General features: G+C 41.8%; 1 protein-coding gene and 1 non-coding gene across 2 annotated transcripts in view; one reads left to right on the top strand and one right to left on the bottom strand.

Moving 5' to 3' along the window:
* Positions 1 to 2,341: 2,341 nt before the first annotated feature.
* Positions 2,342 to 2,460, bottom strand: LOC136886917 (5S ribosomal RNA). Its single transcript, XR_010861881.2, has one exon. It is a non-coding gene; the product is annotated as a 5S ribosomal RNA (ribosomal RNA).
* A 13,080-nt stretch (positions 2,461 to 15,540) lies between these two features.
* Positions 15,541 to 20,122, top strand: part of LOC136886202 (macrophage migration inhibitory factor) — a 30,739-nt gene continuing 26,157 nt past the window's right edge. The window contains 1 exon segment of the mRNA XM_067158935.2: positions 15,541 to 15,702. Within this exon segment, the coding sequence (XP_067015036.1) occupies positions 15,595 to 15,702 (108 nt within the window). The 5' untranslated portion in view covers positions 15,541 to 15,594.

The raw sequence follows: 20,122 nt of genomic DNA on the forward strand, positions 1-20,122 counted from the left end.
GAAATGATGATGATGACGACACACACACCCAGCCCCCGTGCCAGCGAAATTAACCAATTAAGGTTAAAATTCCCGACCCTGCCGGGAATCGAACCCGGGACCCCTGTGACCAAAGGCCAGCACGCTAACCATTTAGCCATGGAGCCGGACTGCTTCAGTAATGAACACTTAACATCCGTTGATCGGAAGATAAGTTTCTCAACGTAATGTCTGAAAACTGACGATCCTTTACACCTAACAACCTGGGGATGACTATTGTAATATACTGCAAAGCCAACTGAGGTAAGGTTTCCGAATTCCGACTTCTATAACGCTAGTGCGGTTAAGACAAATATGATTCCAGTTATATTAATTTCAATTTCTTTCTCCAGGATGTCTATTGCGGATTCGCTGAATTCATTCTAGGCGGAAAAAGCATGTCATTCTTAATTCTGCAAGTACTTTTTCTTTAACAAACACGGAAACCCTTTCTTTAAATTATGATAGACTAAAAATATGGCATCTGAAAGAAGAGGTAATTTCACTCATATATATTTGCACCAGAATATTGCATATTAAAAAAACACCATATTCCTCCATTAAATAGACTATGTAATTAATACAAAAAATATTAATGATTTTGGATTGCATTTTTATTTTTCCCGATTCCAGGTCCTCTCTTTTTTTTTTTTTTGTTTTTTTTTTTGTATTTTAGGTCATCCTGTAGGTCATTTTTAGACAATTTATATGTCTTGCAACTTCCGAGTCCTACTTATAACACTAGTAACTGCACGTCGCGTGGCATTGCGGGAGGCGTCCCAGTTTTCAGCTTGAGAAATCTGGTAGGCTTGCGTAGAAAATATTTCAGGTGAAGAACTTAGGTGGGCCACTCTGTATCAAAGCTAAAGTGAGTCAAGGTAGCTTCAATATCACACAAGGCTCGTCGTTTAAAATTCACGTCCGATGTTGTAAACCACAGAGGTTTAAAAAACTCTCCCCTCATCGTAACTCTTTCAGGCCACGAGTTTCTCTGTCGTAATCCTGTAGCGCGCTTCCTATTGTGAACCTTGCAGATATCCAGCTACAGTATTACTCCCATTACAATTGTTCATTTAAATGTCTCCTCTGTAATTTCCTCGGGCACATCCTTTGAAGTAGTACTGCACGAACTCTATAATCTTATACTCATTCATTTCATTTGACTCTCTCTCTGAATCAGGTGGGCGGCTTCCTCGGGATCACAATATTATCGACAATCAACTCATTTCTCATTATTACTCCGTAGTGTTATTGTACCAGTCATGTTTGACCCCCTTACGCTTGAGGACCGGTTCTCTGGACAGCTTCCGACATGCACAGTATTGGTGCTGCTATCTCTTGACAAGGCATGGAACTACTAGTGATGCCCGCCATCTAGTGTAGTGGATGACCAATTAGATGTTATCAGCATAGACAGGATGCAATAGGAGGCGTGTCGGTATTTCTTTGATCTTTGTGCACCGGTTTGCATGACCTTGGAAGGTTCTTACCCCAAGTCCGTTACAATTCACGAAGAATAACGTTCTACGTTTAGTAGCTTATCTATATAAATAAATGTATAATTTAGTCTATAAACTTCAAAGTTTTTCCTCACGATTCGTTTTGTGTAAATCTCGAATTAGGTTCTTCTTCTTGTGCCATATCCTCATTGGTATACAGAAGTCAAAAATAGATTGATTGAGCTGGGCTGAGTGGCACAGACGGTTAAGGCGTTAGCTTTCTGAGCTAAAGTTACCAGGTTCGATCCTGGCTCAGTCTAGTGGTATTTGAAGGTGGTCAAATATGTCAGCCCAGTGTCGGCAAATTCACCGGCACGTTAAAAAAACTCCCGCGGGAGAAAATTCCGGTACCTCGGAATCTCCGAAAACCGTAAAAGGTAGTTAGCTGGACGTAAAACATAACAGCATTCAAATGTGTATGTATGTTGGGTATTCAGCCCGAAGGCTGGTTTGATCCTCCACAGCTCCACCAACAGCTGTCATAAATAGCCTAGGCGTCACTGAAGAGGCGTACTAGGGAAAGGAGGAGTGAGATAGTTTCCCGTTGCTTTCCTCGCCGAGCCAGAAATTGCTATTACGTATCAGTCTGCCAAGCCCACTGAAATGCATGCACCACCCGACCCTATGAACGATATTTTCACATCATTCATAACAGGGACTGGCTGCATAAGGAATTGTATTACTAACATCGCTTATACCTCAGTCACTTTCATATTGTCAAAGCCAAGGATGAGACTGAGACAGGTCAGCGAAAGTAACAAATTTGATATAGTCCATACCAGAAGACATAGTGCACTGTAAACAGCGAAGGCATAAGGGAATTGAGCCAACGGCACGTAGTGTTCCCAACCGGTCATCCATCCAAGTACTGACCACGCCCAATGTTGCTTAACTGCGGTGCTCGGACGAGAACCGGTGTATTCAACATGGTATGGCCGTTGGTAGCATTCAAATAAAGAGTTAAATTTCCGTCAGTCTGTCTCATCAGTTTGGGGGGACATCATGGAAAAACGGTATATTTGTTCAGGGATAACCGGTTTGGGCACTAGGCTATAATATGATGAGATGAGAATACAACGATATTAAGGGGATCAAAAGAGAAAATGTGAATTTTCTATCTTAACATACTGCCAGCCAAAACGTGCCTAACCTAAAACTAAACCCCATGGCGCAACAGCCTCGGAGGGCCCTGGACAACCAAGCGACCACTGCTCAACCCGAAGGCCTGCAGATCACGAGGTATCGTGGGGTCGACACGATGAATCCTTTCGACCGTTATTCTTGGCTGCCTAGATGGTGGTGGTGGTGATTATTGTTTGAAGAGAAAGTACAACTAGGGCAACCATCCTCGATTAACAGTAATCAGAGAGAAGAACTGAAGGGGACCGACACTTCGAAAAATGAAGGTATCGCCCAAAGAAAGATGAATAATACTAAGGGCGTGAATTTCTTTTTTTACAACCACGAAAAACCACCTTCAGGGTTTCGAACCCACTATTTCGGGTATGCAAGCTCAGCCGCACGCCCAACTCGCTCGGTGGGCGTAAAAATGAAAGACTCCCTAGCCCTCGCAACTTGACAGCGTCGGGGTCGGAAAAGAGCAAGAGTTGTCCAACGAAGGTCGGACGGGATAGATGAAAGTAAGTGCAAACAATGCCAAGATTCAGCTAAGGGCCACGTTGTCGCCAACCCACGCTCCCAAGTTGAGAACCCATGGGGCCCCGTTTAGTCGCTCCTTACGACAGGCAGGGGATACCGTGGGTGTTATTCTACCTCTCCTACCCACAGAGGATTTGACCAAGGAGGCTGGGATAGGATAGATGAAAGCGAGAAACCTTGCACTAGTAGGCCTAAATGGAAGCAATTCCAGGACTCAGCTAAGGACCCTGTGGTCGCCAACCCACTCTCAAGTTAAAGAGGCCCTGGGGCTGGTTTTCTAGACCGGGGCCGCTATCTCACCGTCAGATAGCTCGTCAATTGTAATCACGTAGGCTGAGTGGACTTCGAACCAGCCCAGGTAAATTAATCCTTGACCTGGCCGGGAATCGATCACGGAGGCTGCGGGAAAGTGGCAGACACGCCACACCTACACTACGGGATCGCCTTAAAATGCGTAACACTAAGGAAAAAGTAAGTCTCTGAAATGTATGTTACAATTAATTTCTTTATTTTTTATTAATTATTATAGTCATTACAATTTATGACCGGATCCTTGGTTGAAATGGTTATCAGTGTTGCCTTCGGTTCACAGGGTCCTGATTTCGATTCCTAGCTGGGTGGGACATTTTAACCTCACCTGGCTAACTCCTCCAACGTGGGGACTGTGTGTTTATGGTAGTCCCTCCACACCCAACATTACCAACAACCACAGAAATAAGCAATATATCCCTCAACACAGAGTTGGTGTCGGGAAGGGCGTCCAGCCGTAAAACAGAGCGAAGACCACTTGTGCTACACAGTTTGCACCCGTAACCCTATCAGGGCATGGGGAAAGCGGCGGAAAAAGATTTATTGTATTTCATAACTTAATTTTGGATTCATTATTTTGAAACATCGAAGTGTTACGCTTTTCTTGGCCGGGAGTGTATTAGCTGTATCGAGAAACTGAACGCAGTTTAAGTTGTATAACAAACGAGTATGATCTAAGAATCAAAGACATTTTAACCACCTATTCAATACCTTTATTTGCCTTTGGCAATTTTATAAAATCATTCGTAGTACAGTACATGTTTCGTATGCTTCGCAGACATCATCAGCTACGTTCACTTATGTTTAGGTACAAAAAGATGAAAGTATACACAATATATAGTTCTCATAACAGCCTTGATCTCTTCTCATGTAAAGCGTATAACTTTGATGGGAGAATGACGATGGAGATGGGGAGAGGGTGTAAAATGTGTAATTAAAAACGTATCCTTAACTAAAATACTATTAAAACATTTGTTCAGCTTCCACTTTAAAAGATTAAAAAAATGTATCTCTGTCGTGCTTCTGCTCGAAAGCGTGTTTGAAAAAACATTGGTTAACTTGTTGCAATCTGATTGCTTAAGGTGGATTCCTTGTTGTGACAATTAAAATGCTCTTGCAACTCAATGTTATGATGTGCTTTGTAAGTTTATTTCACACTTGTCCATGAACTAGGCAATTGGGTAGTTTGTAACATGATCCCTGCTTGTGGGATTACCATCCTTACTTCCCGCTATCTTGGGTATGGTTCTGTGCCTGTGTACTCCGTCCTTGACACCGCTTATTATACGAGATACGAATGATGTTATAAAACTGCCACCAAAGACAAATAAAGGTATCGATTAGGTGGTTAAACAAATCTTTGATTCTTAGATTGGCATATCGATACGGACATGAAGTGGAAAGTCTGTAATACTAGTATAATTTCATATCTTTTATGTTCCATGCCGATAGGCTTAATACTCTCCAACTCCAATTACAACATTTGCCAGCACACATTGTAATCGTTAATAAACTCATCTACCTTGATTCCTTAATTTCTAATCGGGCCAGCTGTGAAGTTGAGATAATTGCCCGAAACGCGGTTGTCAACCTTGTGAAGATATGATCTGATAAGCAGATAAAACACACAGAGAAACATATTATGTAAAATTTGGTGTTCAGCATTGTTCTGTACGGTGTTGAATTGTGCACAATAAAGGTATCAGATAGAGGCTTTTGAAGTATGATGCTGGCGCGTAATGGCACTTATTCCTTGGACTGACAGAAGAACGAATATCTCCATTTTAATTGAGGGAGATATTCAGGCAATCCACAATTTGCCCCAGCATTTGCCTGGTGTGAAAATGGAAAACCACGGAAAACCATCTTCAGGGATGTCGACAGTGGGGTTCGCACCCTATATCTCCCTGATGGAAGCTCACAGCTGCGCGCCCCTAACCGCACGGCCAACTCGCCCGGTAAATGAAATGGCGTATGGCTTTTAGTGCCGGGAGTGTCCGAGGACAAGTTCGGCTCGCCAGATGCAGGTCTTTTGATTTGACGCCCGTAGGCGACCCGCGCGTCGTGATGAGGATGAAATGATGATGAAGACGACACATACACCCAGCCCCCGTGCCAGCGAATTTAACCAATTAAGGTTAAAATTCCCGAAATCGAACCCGAGACCCCTGTGGCCAAAGGCCAACTCGCCCGGTAATGGTATTACTAACATCGCTCATACCGTGGTCACTTTCATATTGTCAAAGCCAGGAATGAAACTGGGACAGGTCAATGAAAGTAACAAATTTTTCAGTTGAAATTATGAGAAAACAAAAATTATTGTTCATAAAATATTAAGCTTGTCAACCAAAATGCGTGTTACGTTAAGGAAGAGGCTACGAAAGAACAAAACATAATAATTTGATGTCAAAAATTCTTCTTATTCTTCTTCTTCTTTATCTGTTTACCCTCCAGGGTCGGTTTTTCACTCGGACTCAGCGAAGGATTCCACCTCTACCGCCTCAAGGGCAGTGTCCTGGAGCTTCAGACTCTGGGTCGGCGTATACAACTGGGGAGGATGTCCGGCTCCATGGCTAAATAGTTAGCGTGCTGGCCTTTAGTCACAGGGGTCCCGGGTTCGATTCCCGGCAGGGTCGGTAATTTTAACCTTAATTGGGTAATTTAGCTGGCACGGGGGCTAAGTATATGTGTCGTCTTCACCATCATTTCATCCTCATCACGACGCGCAGGTCGCCTACGGGAATCAAATCCAAAGGCCTGCATCTGGCGAGCCGAACATGTCCTCGGACACTTCCGGCACTAAAAGCCATACGCCATTTCATTTACTGGGGAGGATGACCAGTACCTCGCCCAGGCTGCCTCACCTGCTATGCTGAACAGGGGCTTTGCGGGGAAATGGGAAGATTGGAAGGGATAGACAAGGAAGAGGGAAGGAAGCGGCCGTGGCCTTAAGTTAGATACCATCCCGGCATTTGCCTGGAGGAGAAGTGGGAAACCACGGAAAACCACTTCCAGGATGGCTGAGGTGGAAATCGAACCCACCTCTACTTAGTTGACCTCCCGAGGCTGAGTGGACCCCGTTCCAGCCTTCGGACCACTTTTCAATTTTCGTGTCAGAGCCGGCAATCGAACCAGGGCCTCCAGGGGTGGCAGCTAATCACACTAACCACTACACCACAGAGGAGGGCCAAAAAGTATTGTTGATGTAATTTTGAACCGTTTGACACAGAAAACTCGTAACAGTAATTTAGTTCATTTTTGTACATAAGGGGGAAATTTAATTGTGCCACGCAGCAGAAAAAATTGACTAATAAACTAAATATTCGAATGTTTCTACATTGGCGAACGTACAACTACTTCTACACAACAATACAACTAGTACAGGTATGCTAATACAGTGCACAAAATATAAATTGCTGGTTTCCTTTTAATTGGTCTTGTTTTCGTGAATCAACAGTCATATAAATTAGGCACTAATGAACGTTGTTACTGATAAACGTAAACAACTTCTCAAATGTTCATAATAGAGCGCGCGCCTGTCTCGCTAGCACAAACTCCTTCCCCAGCATTCTCTTTCCCCACCCTTGCAGCCACGACTCTGTCACACATGTAAGGCACCTGTGCTGACTTACACACTGCGAAGCCGTTTTGGACGCTGCTGAACAAGATATTGCGCAACGCTAAAACAATGTGGCCTAGAAGTGAGATCGATTGATTCCTCGTCACCCTTCATTTCGTCAAGGATTCAGTCAATAAATTGAATTCTGCTAGTCAGCGCCTAAAATATGCTGTACGGTACACAGTACTGTTTACCAAGTTGCTGGTCTCATCTAAAGCAAGGGAATAAGAAAAACGTGGCCCTCTTGTTCTCACGTTTTTCCGGGTGGTATGCTTGAAGGTCGTCAGCCAATTTCTAAAAATGCCTAACACCTTCACATACAGTACAAAATATTACGAGAAAAATCACAGAAACAGCATAAATACCGAGCACACGGTGATGATGATGATGATGATGATGATGATGATGATGATGCTTGTTGTTTAAAGGGGCCTAACATCGAGGTCACCGGCCCCTAATGGTACGAAATGAAATGACAAATTAAAAGTTAAAGATCATCCACTGACCAAAATAAAAAATGTCATGAAGAATGAATGGATGGATATGAATTTAAAACAATCAGTGGATCCGACTCAAAAAAACTATCATAAATAATAGTATTACTGACCAAGGGACCACTTCTAAAGCACAATCCTGAATCGAGGATGCTTCGTGTCTAAAGGGGTCCAAAATCCAGGTCAAAGGCCCCTCAGAATGGTACTTATCGCTAGTAAAGTAGAACCATGGTATGTGTCATGTTGGTGTAATAATCAAAAGTAGCGAAGACTCACGGTGTTCCACACATGATGGTACTACTCACAAGTATTGTACGTTGCACAGGTAACGCAGACCTATGGTGTTTCTCACACAATGGCGCCACTCATAGCCAACGCAAACCGATGGGGTTCCTCACCTAGGTGTACTAGTCATGGGTGCCGCTATTCCCGTGGTGTTCCTCACATAGTGGGTACTAATCACAAGCAACGCAGACCCATGGTGTCGCTCATACAGTGATACTAAGCACAGGCAACGCCCAGACCCATGGTGTTGCTCACATTGGTACGACTCACGGGTACTGGAAACCCACAGTGAACCACTCTGCTGCTACTAAGCACAAGCCTATTGTGTACCTAATATAGAAATAGAAATATATTTATTTAAAGTTAATTACAAGTAGGACCAGAGGTCCCTTTGGCTGTAACTAACTGCCACTTTAACTTAAATGTAACACCTAACGTACAATAATAATAACAATGTTATTTGCTTTACGTCCCACTAACTACTTTTTAAGGTCTTCGGAGACGCCGAGGTACCGGAATTTAGTCCCGCAGGAGTTCTTTTACGTGCCAGTAAATCTACCGACACGGGGCTGTCGTATTTGAGCACCTTCAAATACCACCGGACTGAGCCAGGATCGAACCTGCCAAGTTGGGGTTAGAAGGCCAGCGCCTTAACCGTCTGAGCCACTCAGCCCGGCACCTAACGTACAAAATCTAACAAAAGAATACATAAAAAGCGTAAGATACATTTTCCTACTGAGGATATAAGAATAAGATTAAAAACCAAACATCTAGGAGGTTACAATAATACTTTTAACATTTCATAAACACACACTATACTAACAAGGAAGAGAAGACTTCATAAACATACACTACACTATCAAGGAGCAGAAGACGAAAGAGAAACCTAAGAATTTTAAAGCCGAGGACGAATTAAGAGTAAAACTGAGCATCTAAAATGTATCTAGGGGATTATGATATTTCGTACTATTAAATTAATTTGGTGAAAATTCATTTACATGGCTTAATAAGTGGAAAGGTAGCTGTATTTAAGAGATTTTTTCTGAGTTCCAACACTACTTTGCTGAATTTCATATAGTTTAAGATCGTTGCATAATTGAGAGGCAGTGACAATGAACGACTTACTGCACTTTACCGTACGATGCTGTGGAACCTGAAGGGTGTTAGCTGTAAACTTATTGTCCCGGTCGTGCACTTGACTCATCTGAACAAAGGACTTGGTCAAATATGAGGGAGCATTAGATTTTAAAATTCTCAGAAGTAAACAAGCAGCTGAGTATGATCGTCTAGCCCTGAGTTTCAACCACTCTGCAGCTTTGTAGTAAGATGTTACGTGACAGTCTTTACGAATATTGAAGACGAATCGAACACAGGCATTCTGAATACGCTGGAGTTTGCTATTATATTTCTCAGAGATATCGCTGTAAATTACAGCGCCGTAATCTAAAATAGGAAATACCATAGTTTGGATCAACATCTTTCTCACCGAGAAAGGAAGATACGGCAAGTTTCGTCGAAACTGATGCAATATGCCAGACACTTTCTTGACCAAGTGCTTGGCATGAAAGGTCCAGGACAGAGTGTTATCAATTAGAATACCTAAATTCTTAACACATTCCTGATACTTGACTACAGAACCGTTTACAATTACTGGAGGAATGTCCCTGTTGAAAAGATTTGATAAGTTTCTTCGATATCTTAGAAAAATAGCTAAGGTTTTGTTTTCATTTAATATTTAATATAGTGGTACTACTCGCAAGTAAGGCGACCCATGGTGTTCCCCGTGTGATGGTACTAATCAAAAGTAGTTTCATGGTTCTAAGACAATCATCTCTTGGTCGCCCCTTTTAGTCGCCTCTCACGACAGGTAGGGGACAACGTGGGTATATTTTTCGTCTGCGTCCCCCACCCGCAGTGGGGTAGAGAGAGAGCGAAAAAAGAAGAAAAAATAAGGGATCCGTCACTTCGAAAAATGAAGTAACGGACGAAGAAAGGCAAGGGCCACGAAGTGCGTGAAAGACTCCCTAGGCCTCGAATGCTCTAATATCGTCGGGGTCGTAAAAGAACAAGAGTTGACCAAGGGAGGTCGGACAGGATAGACGAAAGTGAGGAGCCTGGCACAAGTAAGTGGAAGCAATGCCAGTACTCAGCTAAGGGCCCCGTGGTCGCTAATCCACACTCCCAAGTTGAGAGCCCCTTGGGCCCCTTTTAGTCGCCTCTTACGACAGGCAGGGGATACCGCGGGTGTATTCTACATGTGCGTCCCCCACCCGCAGGGGGTCCGACCAGACGGAAAAATTTAGTTCATAACGTATGTTATGTATGAGATTGAGCAAATATTACTGACAAATTTAAAAGATATATATTTTTATGCAGAAAAATCGGTGTATCCAGCCATTCTCCCGTTTCCCTACGTGTTCGAGTATGAAGTGAGATTAGTCTTAGAAACGAGCTTTTACGACCGATTGTCCTTCCTGAGGTCAACTTCCTGAAATGAATGACGTGATATATGATAGTAAGAAACCAGAGGGATGAAACTCGATGCCGGCACATAGCCTACTTCTGTAGAATAGTACCATGGGGTCTGCTCAAGACTTAATGTCTCCATCGGACGGACGAATCACCATCAACATGCCCTCAATCTATATGAACACTGCGGAGATGTTTGGAACTGAATCCAGGCTCTGGCATGCAATCTAGTGATCAGAAATTGTATACCACTACCTCTCTGAACCAAACGGCCAACATTCTGATGGGGAAACTTTTTTCAACCAACAGGATGATAATGATGATGATGCTTGTTGTTCAAAGGGCCCTAACATCTAGGTCATCGGCCCCTAACGGTACGACATGAGACGAAATGTAATGTCAATTTAAAAGTCTACAATCATCCACTGAGCAGAATTCAAAACGTGATGGCGAAGAATGAATGGATGGATGTGAATTTAAAACAATCAGTGGATCCGACCCGCAATGCCCGACGTTCCCAGAAACTATCGTAAAGCAATAGTATTAGTGACCAAGGGGCTGCATCTAAAGCACAATACTGAATCGATGATGCTTGTAGTCTAAAGGGGTCCGCAATCCAAGTCAGCGGACCCTCATAGTGGTACTTATCGCTAGGAAAGTATAACCATGGCATTTGTTATATTGCAGTAATAATCAAAAGTAGCGTAGACTCGCGGTATTCCACACATTATGGAACTACTCACAGGTAATGAAATACGCACATGTAACACAGGCTTATGGTGTTTCTCACATTGCGACGCCATTTACAGGCAACGCAAACCTATGGTGTTCCTCACATAGTGGGTACTAACCATAGGCAAGGCAGATCCATGGTGTCGCTCACCCATGGTATCGCTCATATAGTGGTACTAATCACAGGTATTGTAAAACCCACCCTGATCGCACACTGTTGTTACTAATTACAAACCTACTGTGTACCTAACATAGTGGTGCTACTCGCAAGTAAAGGCGGTCCATAGTGTTTGCCCCTTTTAATCGCTTCTTACGAGGCAAGGGATACCGTGAGTATATTCTTCGCCTGCGTCCCCAACCCACAGGGGTTGTGTGTGTGGTCCGCGAGATATATTTCATTTCGCTCAAGTTCGCCGGAAAGCCGGTTAGGACTCCCCTATCCGCCACCTGGGACGCACCACGTGGGAGTATCACCTCTCCCCCTGCTCCGCCCTGCTGGTCAACCAACCAACAGGACTCGAACCCATCAGAAAAATGTAATTTTAGAAAAAATCATGCTTTTGGCTACATATGCAATTATATTCTAAATACAACATAACTGTTTACAATCTGCTTGATCTGATCTCTTTCTGTGCACTAGTTTCAGATTTATCTAAATAAATAAACAAACAGGAAAATAATCACAACATAATGTACTGTTAGTCAATTCGGCCATCACACAACAGAATAAAAGATAATAATAATGTAGGTAATCACATTAACTTACCACTGACAAGTTCGTGCTGTTATAGTTGTCCGAATACTCGATATCGCCGTGATGACGTCGCAGCCGTAATGCAAAAACACAGTATTCACATGAAGACTTTATTTTACCAACGATACGCTAATGTAAGCTAAACCTAATACATAAAAGGCTTCCAAAGACACGTATACAATCATAATAACAATATTCTACGTATAAACTACTTAAAACAGCACCAAAGTCACCATTAAATCACGACTCAATGTCAACTAACCTCGTTTTCAGCAACATAAACAAACTGTATATTCGCGACAAACAAATGAGAATCACGGCGCACTCACTCTCTATGAATAAATGAAGATTGGTATCTGTCTACCTTAGCGTAGTAGCGCGCTATTGCACTCTCTGTGAACAGCGATGTGAAGAGGATTAAGGACTAATTCACTGACGTATTATGCAGACGACGGGAACTTTTTGTAACCGTTATATGTACACAGTGTGTTTAATAAATAGTAATAGTATAGTAATTGTAATGCAACAGCTATGAGGAAGAGAAGACTAATGTTATATGGTCACATAGTCAAGATGGACAGCCAGAGACTCACTTCAAGGATCTTCAACACTGTATCTAGAGGCAAAGCAATAAATGCCAAATGGACGAATTCAGTTCGGAAAGACCTACAATACATAAACATTGATCACGTTGACATTTACAACCGAGATAAGTTCAGAAAGTTAATCCAGACATCTGACCCTCTCCAGTCAAGAACAGCTAAATCACTGCGTCCAGGAGTAGGAGTGAAATGGACTCAAGAAAGAAAAGACACCCATAGCGCTAGAATGAAGGAATACTTGGCTAACAGGAAGAAAAAAGCTCAACAGAGTTAAGAACCACGTGGTCCATTGTAGGCCTAAACGAAGAAGTAACACGCTTGTGCTCGCCCGGTGTCGAGTCTCTACGGTCACGGTGGTTAGGCGGTTCGAGTCCCGTTGATAGGAAAAAATAGGGTCTAGTTTACATGTACAGAGAGTAGGCATGCTCACTTCCAAAGTTTGTACTTCTTTTTATTGCTTCACCAGGTACGGAGGAAAAAAGGGTTGTTTTGCGTTGTCCTGTCCTGGGCAAGACGAAATAATAATAATAATAATAATAATAATAATAATAATAATAATAATAATAATAATAATAATGCTGCCATACGGCCACATACAAGTTCTATTAGCCTGTTGTAAATGACCAACACATAATTAACATTATTTTAATTTTACAATAATCCATAAGGGATTTTGATAGGACTTAGAATCTATGTTAGACTAAAATTACTCCTCTAGGCAGAATTTCGTTACGGAGGTCCCTCTTTTGGGGCACTTTAGAACATGATATCTCTCACAATTGCTACGGTCACACACCCAGTCCTCATCAGGTGCACGAAAGGTTTTCCTAGCGGGCGAGTTGGCCGTGCGGTTAGGAGCGCACAGCTGTGAGCTCGCATCCGGGAGATAGTGGGTTCGAACCCCACTGTCGGCAGCCCTGAAGATGGTTTTCCGTGGTTTCCCATTTTTACACCAGGCAAATGCTGGGGCTGTGCCTTAATTAAGGCCACGGCCTCTTCCTTCCCATTCCTAGGCCTTTCCTGTCCCGTCGTTGCCATACGACCTATCTGTGTCGGTGCGACGTAAAGCAACTAGCATTCATTCATTCATTCATTCATTCATTCATTCATTCATTCATTCATTCATTCATTCATTCAAAGATTTTCCTTCTGCAAAATCAGTACATTGCCATTCGCAGTTTGCTGCCACCCATCTGCAAGAAGTCATGGTCTCTATGGCGTAGAATTCTGCCCATACATCTGCTCTCTTTTGCTGTAGTTCCTTGAGTAGCTGTTTATTAGGCTGGAGTAGATGGTAGCACCATGCGGCATCGAAGATCTTCAATAAGAAACGTCTCTCTTCTCATCTCGTACACTATCCCCGACGGGACATTGTATTTTTTGGTAGACTTAGCACCTTCTTTAAGTATGTGGCCTTCACCTTCTCGAGCTCTTTCATGTCTCTCACGGTGAGGGGATCCTATTCAAATTTAGACCATAAGTCAAAATTGGTATGATCTTGATCTTGAAGAGTTTAAGCGCCGTTTCTAGAGAAAGCTGCCTTACGTGTGGAATGCCACTCATCGCAATACTTGCAGCTGAAACCTTTTCTTGTACATGTACTTGGAATGTATCCCTCGACTCCGAAAACTGATGCTAAGATATTTGAAATGGTTCACAATTGCAAGCTTTGTCCCATGAAAATATATACCATCAGTTGAGGATATTCGACCGCCCCGTCGAAGCATCATTGTAACTGCCTTCCTTTCATTTACTATCAGGTCGTTCCTGCTCGCCCAATCTATTAATCGATTAAAGGCTTTCTGTAGTTTCCCGTTGTTTGCGATCTCTTAATACTGTTATTTATAGTACAACAGAACCTACAGTAGACTGTACTATTCAAGGAAATAAATATAAAAAAATCAGCTTCTTGGGCTATCATTATTCAATCAATACCGGTATAGCAAGTGTGCTTCGTTTTTTAATTCAAATACAAAGGCCCTGTCCATTTATTTTTTACAACAATTATCACAAAAAGTACATTCGATGTAATAATGACAACAGAAGTAGCTATATAAAGTAGGCGAAGAGATCTCACAACTATATTATTGCATCAATGTTTTGAAGAATCGAAATAAAATATATAAATGTACAAACCATTTTTGGTTATGATATATTTAGTATACGGTATAATTAACCAAACAAGAATATGACTACATAAAAATATTCTCTACTCATTTATTCTGCATATTTGAATAAATATTAATTTATTGTATTGAAAGAAAAATATTAAATATTAAAACGCATTCCAGGTGATAACGATCCAAGTATTTATATAAAGTAAATGCTCATTCGAGCATTCTGGTATGGAAACTTCAGAAAATTGTGTTGGATATGAGCAGTGCACTATTCGTTATATTCTTACAAGTATGCTTGATTAACTAGGGCACCAGTATTAGTGCCTGTCTTGTCTACAATACATTCTAGTGATTTTAGTTTATAGCTGTGGGTCATCTGAAAATTTGTGTCACGAAACGAACGATCCAAAATGTGTGACTCGATGTTTCCTAGGAACCGTGCAGGCTGTGATGTGAAGTATTGATGGATGGCTACGGAAAGACATATAGAAGGCTCTTATCGAACAGGCCTCATTTCATCGAATTCTACGGAACTGATTATTTAATTCCTGGCAGTTGCATAGGCCCTGAGACAGTTCTCCCCTTTCGATCAACTGAATTCTACACCATAATGTAATATTAGTTATATTATCCTTCATGTTTTTTTTAAATGTAACGTGAGTCACTGGACGTAATTTTAAGAATATTCCAGTTAATGCCTTTCTTTTTGTTTACGTCTAAGTTAACAATTGTCGTGAACATTGTAATTGGGATTCGTGATCTGTTATGTTCACAATAAAAATGCAGAAAGGCCCCACCCTACGACTCCCACTTCCATTGTGTCACTCCATCAGATTGAGACGTGCCATATGGAGACTTATCAGCTCGTTTCACTGAAGTACAAGATAGTAGACTTTATCTAATGAGATAAGAGTGCCAAAATTCGTCTCTTCATTCTCTTTTATCAATTTTGTATCTACCCGTTATCGTGTTATGTAAGTTAAACAACCACTCTCCACTCCAGTCCGACAGCCATCATCATCCAGAAGACTCTAACAATGCCAGTGTTCCATCTACAAACCAATGTTCCGAAGAACAAAATACCAGCAGATTTTCTCAAGCAGACGACGGCTCTCATGTCTCAGATATTGGGTAAACCACAGTCCGTGAGTACACTTCAGTACTATCGTGTACGGGTTAACCTGCCTGTGGTTTAGAGGCTAGGGGAATTGGATTCATCATAGCCAGGATTACCAGATCCCCGTGTTCAGCTGGATATCACCCGGTTTCTACTGTTCTTTCTTCAAACCCCGGTTAAATATTCAGAAACAGATAATTACCTCAGTTTTTGTACTAGTGAGTCATCTGACGAGGCGCACTTGAAAGTGGTCGGTCAGTATCGGTTGGCGACGGTCGGTAATCGATTTAGCAGTTTGTTTAGACACGGCCGACTTGATGCGTCGCTCTAGCTAGCTCCTTACCGGCCTTGACAATCGGGTCTACGCACTGTAATCGGAGTAGTTACACAACTCGACACGTGGCGCTGGCGGCCGACCTATTTGCGGTAGAAATGCATACTTCTTTATGGAAAATATATTGACTTTGGTTGCCGATTTATCGTAATTTAGAGCTATGGGGAATATTATATGGGTTAATACTGTTAAAATGATTAATCTTAAAGGTTACTTTCGTTGATATTTGCCAAAATGATGTCGTGAAATGAAACTGCGGGGAGATAACTTAGTCCAGCTGACGTTCTGATATTGACTCTGATTGCCGATGTATCTTAATTTAGGGAATAAAATAGTATGTTACATTGACTAATATTGTTAAAATGATTAATCTTAAAGGCTACTTTCATTGATATGTGCCAAAACAACGTCGTGAAATGAAACTGCGGATGATGGAGTAGTCCAACTGACGTTCCTTAATTGTGAGGAATAATAGTAATCGTTTTTATTATCATGGCATTTAGATACATAGCAGAACTTACCACAATGCTTTTGTCTTCTGATGTTAATATTGAGATTAAGATTCATTTTCAATTTGAGTTTTAAAATTCTTCAAGCGCTGCTCTTAGGAAGGGGGCTGGACAAAATATAAAAGTCTTACTTTTTCCATATTCGTTGTATGCAGAACATAAATATTTTGACTCAAACATGTTTAAATGTTAATTTCAATATATATATAGTTTCAGATTACATTTCATTCATACCATTCACTAGAATATTAAATACCGGGCAAGCTGGCCATGCTAAATTCGAAAATAAATTTTACTTGAAATGCAGTAGGGTGGAACAAGTTGGCCGCGCGGCGTGGAGCTGTGAGTTGTGAGCTTGCATCCAGGAGATAGTGGGTTCGAACCCCACTGTCGGCAGCTCTGGAGATGGTTTTTCGTGGTTTCCCATTTTCACATCAGGCTGTACCTTAATTATGGCCACGGCCAGTTCCTTCCCACTGCTAGCCCTTTCCTATTCCACCGGCGTCATAAGACCTATCTGTGCCAGTGCGACGTAAAACAAATAGCGAAATAAGAAGAATAATTTTAAATAAAAATTCAGTGAGAGAAAAGTATTTTGAGTAAATAAAATGTAAACTGTTCTCTGCTCGATGATGATGATGCTTGTTGTCTAAAGGGGCCTAACATCTAGGTCATCGGCCCCATTGCTCAGGTAACAACATTTCATACGTTGACCTTACCGTCATAGCAGTAGTGATTCTTACTTGTCAATGTTTAAATGTTAAAGTTCAGATTATCTTGAACAAAAATGTGTTGTGTTGCTCTCATATGGCAAATACGACACCGCCTAAAGGATTATTCTATGAAAGAAAATTCATGGGTAAAAATACCTGATTAGCGTGATTAGCGGCCACTCACGGAGGCCCGGGTTCGATTCCTGGCCCTGCCACGAAATTTCAAAAGTGGTACGAAGGCTGAAACGGGGTCCACTCAGCCTTGGGAGGTCAACTGTGTAGAGGATGGTATCGATTCCCACATCACACATCCTCGAAGTGGTTTTCCATAGTTTCCCACTTCTCCTCCAAGCAAATGCCGGGATGGTAACTAACTTAAGGCCACGGCTGCTTCCTTCCCTCTTCCTTGGATATGCCTTCCAATCTTCCCATCCCCAACACAAGGCCCCTGTTCAGCATAGAAGTTGCGGCCGCCTGGGCGAGGTACTGGTCATCCTTCCCAGTTGTATCCCCCGACCCGCAGTCTCACGCTCCAAGATATTGCCCTTGAGGTGGTAGAGGTGGAATCCGTCACTGAGTCAGAGAGAAAAGCCAACGCTGGAGGGATAAACAGAGTAAGAAAAGAGAAAGAAAGAACGAAGGTAAAAACCCGACATAGAAACGGAAAACTAAGACGAGAGTGTTACCTGCTTTTAGCCACTCCGTAGTTTTGTCCTGGTCTACAGAGAATTCGTGAAATGATAGTGTCCCTTTGATTTTTTTTTCCTGTTCGGGATACAAAAAAGGCACACAGCAATATATATTCGAATATTCCTAACACAGTTAAAGAAAAGCAAATCAACACACCATTAAAAAACGAACTAGCACATAAATTAAAATCCTTGTTCAGGACGAAGTTACAGCGAGAAATCACTTTGTTCTTGTTTCCATAAAATTTCTGCTCGAAGTACGAAAAGGTGCACAATAATGTCTCAAATTCCAAGATTTGTAAACACAATTTAAAAAATATAATCACCACACTACACAATAAAAAATAAACTCACTAGCGCATAACTATCAGATCTCATTATCAAGCCAACAAGCACCTCATTGCGAACACATTGCCAACATTTACGACAGCAAAACCAAAAAATAAAACTGGAAATGAGGCAATTTGCGGTATACAGCTTCCTGTCAGTGGGTAGTAGGCCAGCGCTCCAGCGGCATTATGGTGAAACTTTCCAATTACAGCTTTATGATGGGCTTCACAAGCGATTGTCAAGGCCGGTATAAGGAGCGCAGCGAGGTATCCAGTCGGCCGTGGTTTAGAGAGCATCGGTAGTTTGTTGGCACGGCCGGACTACACTAAGGTCATGACACTGAAACTTGTCAACACTGTATTCCTTGCAGCAGTAATGGGTCGAACTAGCTCTTTTGGGGGAACTAGCACATTCATCGTTCGTTCGTTCGTTCGTTCGTTCGTTCGTTCGTTCGTTCGTTCGTTCACCCTGTTTAGGGGAGCCGACTCCAAGTGACTTTCGGTCATATTTGAACGAACGAGATAGCGCAAGATAATTTGCGTTTCCCATAACAGATGGCAACACAATGTCTAGTTCGGTAAGTTAGGCCCCATTCACAATGCAAACGTAACGTAACGCAAACTTAAAATTAACGTTAACTTAGAAGTTAGCAGCCATCTTATCTAATGGAACCATTCACAATGCGCCGACGTAAACTTAACTGCGAGTCCGTAAAATTAAGGGATTGCAAACTCCAAGCTCTTGCGGTTAATTTTACGTTAACTTTAAGAGCCAGGCAATCAGAGCAGAGGTAAACATTGTGTTTTGTGCACGATATAATGACGAAACATTTTCAATTCTCTTTCAAAATAATCTTTGTGTATATGTATGATAAAATGAAAAAGAATTACAAAGACGCTGTACCGAAAAATAATAGGTGGAAATAAATATCCTGTAGCAATGAAATCTGACGGTAAATGGCGGGAGACAAGCTCGCAGCGCTGGCGAACGGACGAGAGACAATCCCTGTCATCATAAATAAAAGTCTCCCTATATATTTCTTAACATTATGACGGACTACTAGTTTACGAAGACGATATCATCCAAACAAATAGATCCTAACATCTCATCGGGGTGTGATAGATAGGGGCATAGATTTCGGTAATGGAGACTTTACATTTCTTTTTATTAGAAAAGGGGAAGTAAATCGTAAGAAAGGCAAACAGTTCAGGTTTCATCCGCATATCCAAAACGAACTGTTGAGGGTCATTTCTTAGAGTAGATTACCGAAATCGCACTGAGATAACCTTCTTTGATTCAAGGGATGAACCCATTTTCTGCACCGTTTTTTAGATCGCCTTTTCAGGTAGTCCTACACAGCTCCCAGAAGCCAAGCAATAGATGTTTGAAGTAATATGAATTCCGCTATCACGTTGTTTGATTTCATCGAGGTACTGAAATATAAAACTGCGAGATACCCCAAAACCCGACTTCCGTGCTAAATAGCATGGCAGTGTTTTGATTGGCTGCTGTGTACTCTTTGCGTCAATGTTATGTTCCTCCATTGTGAATACCACAAATTTTACGTTAATTTTACGGTTACGTTACGTCGTTAAGTTTACGGTTGCGTTTGCATTGTGAATGGACCCTTATTCTTGGTATAAAACGAATGAACAACTTATCTATGCACTGCTGGCAACATTTGCAAATAATCAAATAATACCGTTTTATTTACAAAACGAAGAAACGTACCACAAATATGCAATATTAATGTATGACATCTAATATTACTTTGCCTAAATTCCATTCTCTTCTCTCTTTATGTCTTTCAAGACTGAATGCACCGTACGAGACGTATGTTGGATATATTGGCACTACTTACATGTTAATAAGC

Source organism: Anabrus simplex, chromosome X, assembly GCF_040414725.1.
Source record: "Anabrus simplex isolate iqAnaSimp1 chromosome X, ASM4041472v1, whole genome shotgun sequence".
NCBI classification, from domain to species: Eukaryota; Metazoa; Arthropoda; class Insecta; order Orthoptera; family Tettigoniidae; genus Anabrus; species Anabrus simplex.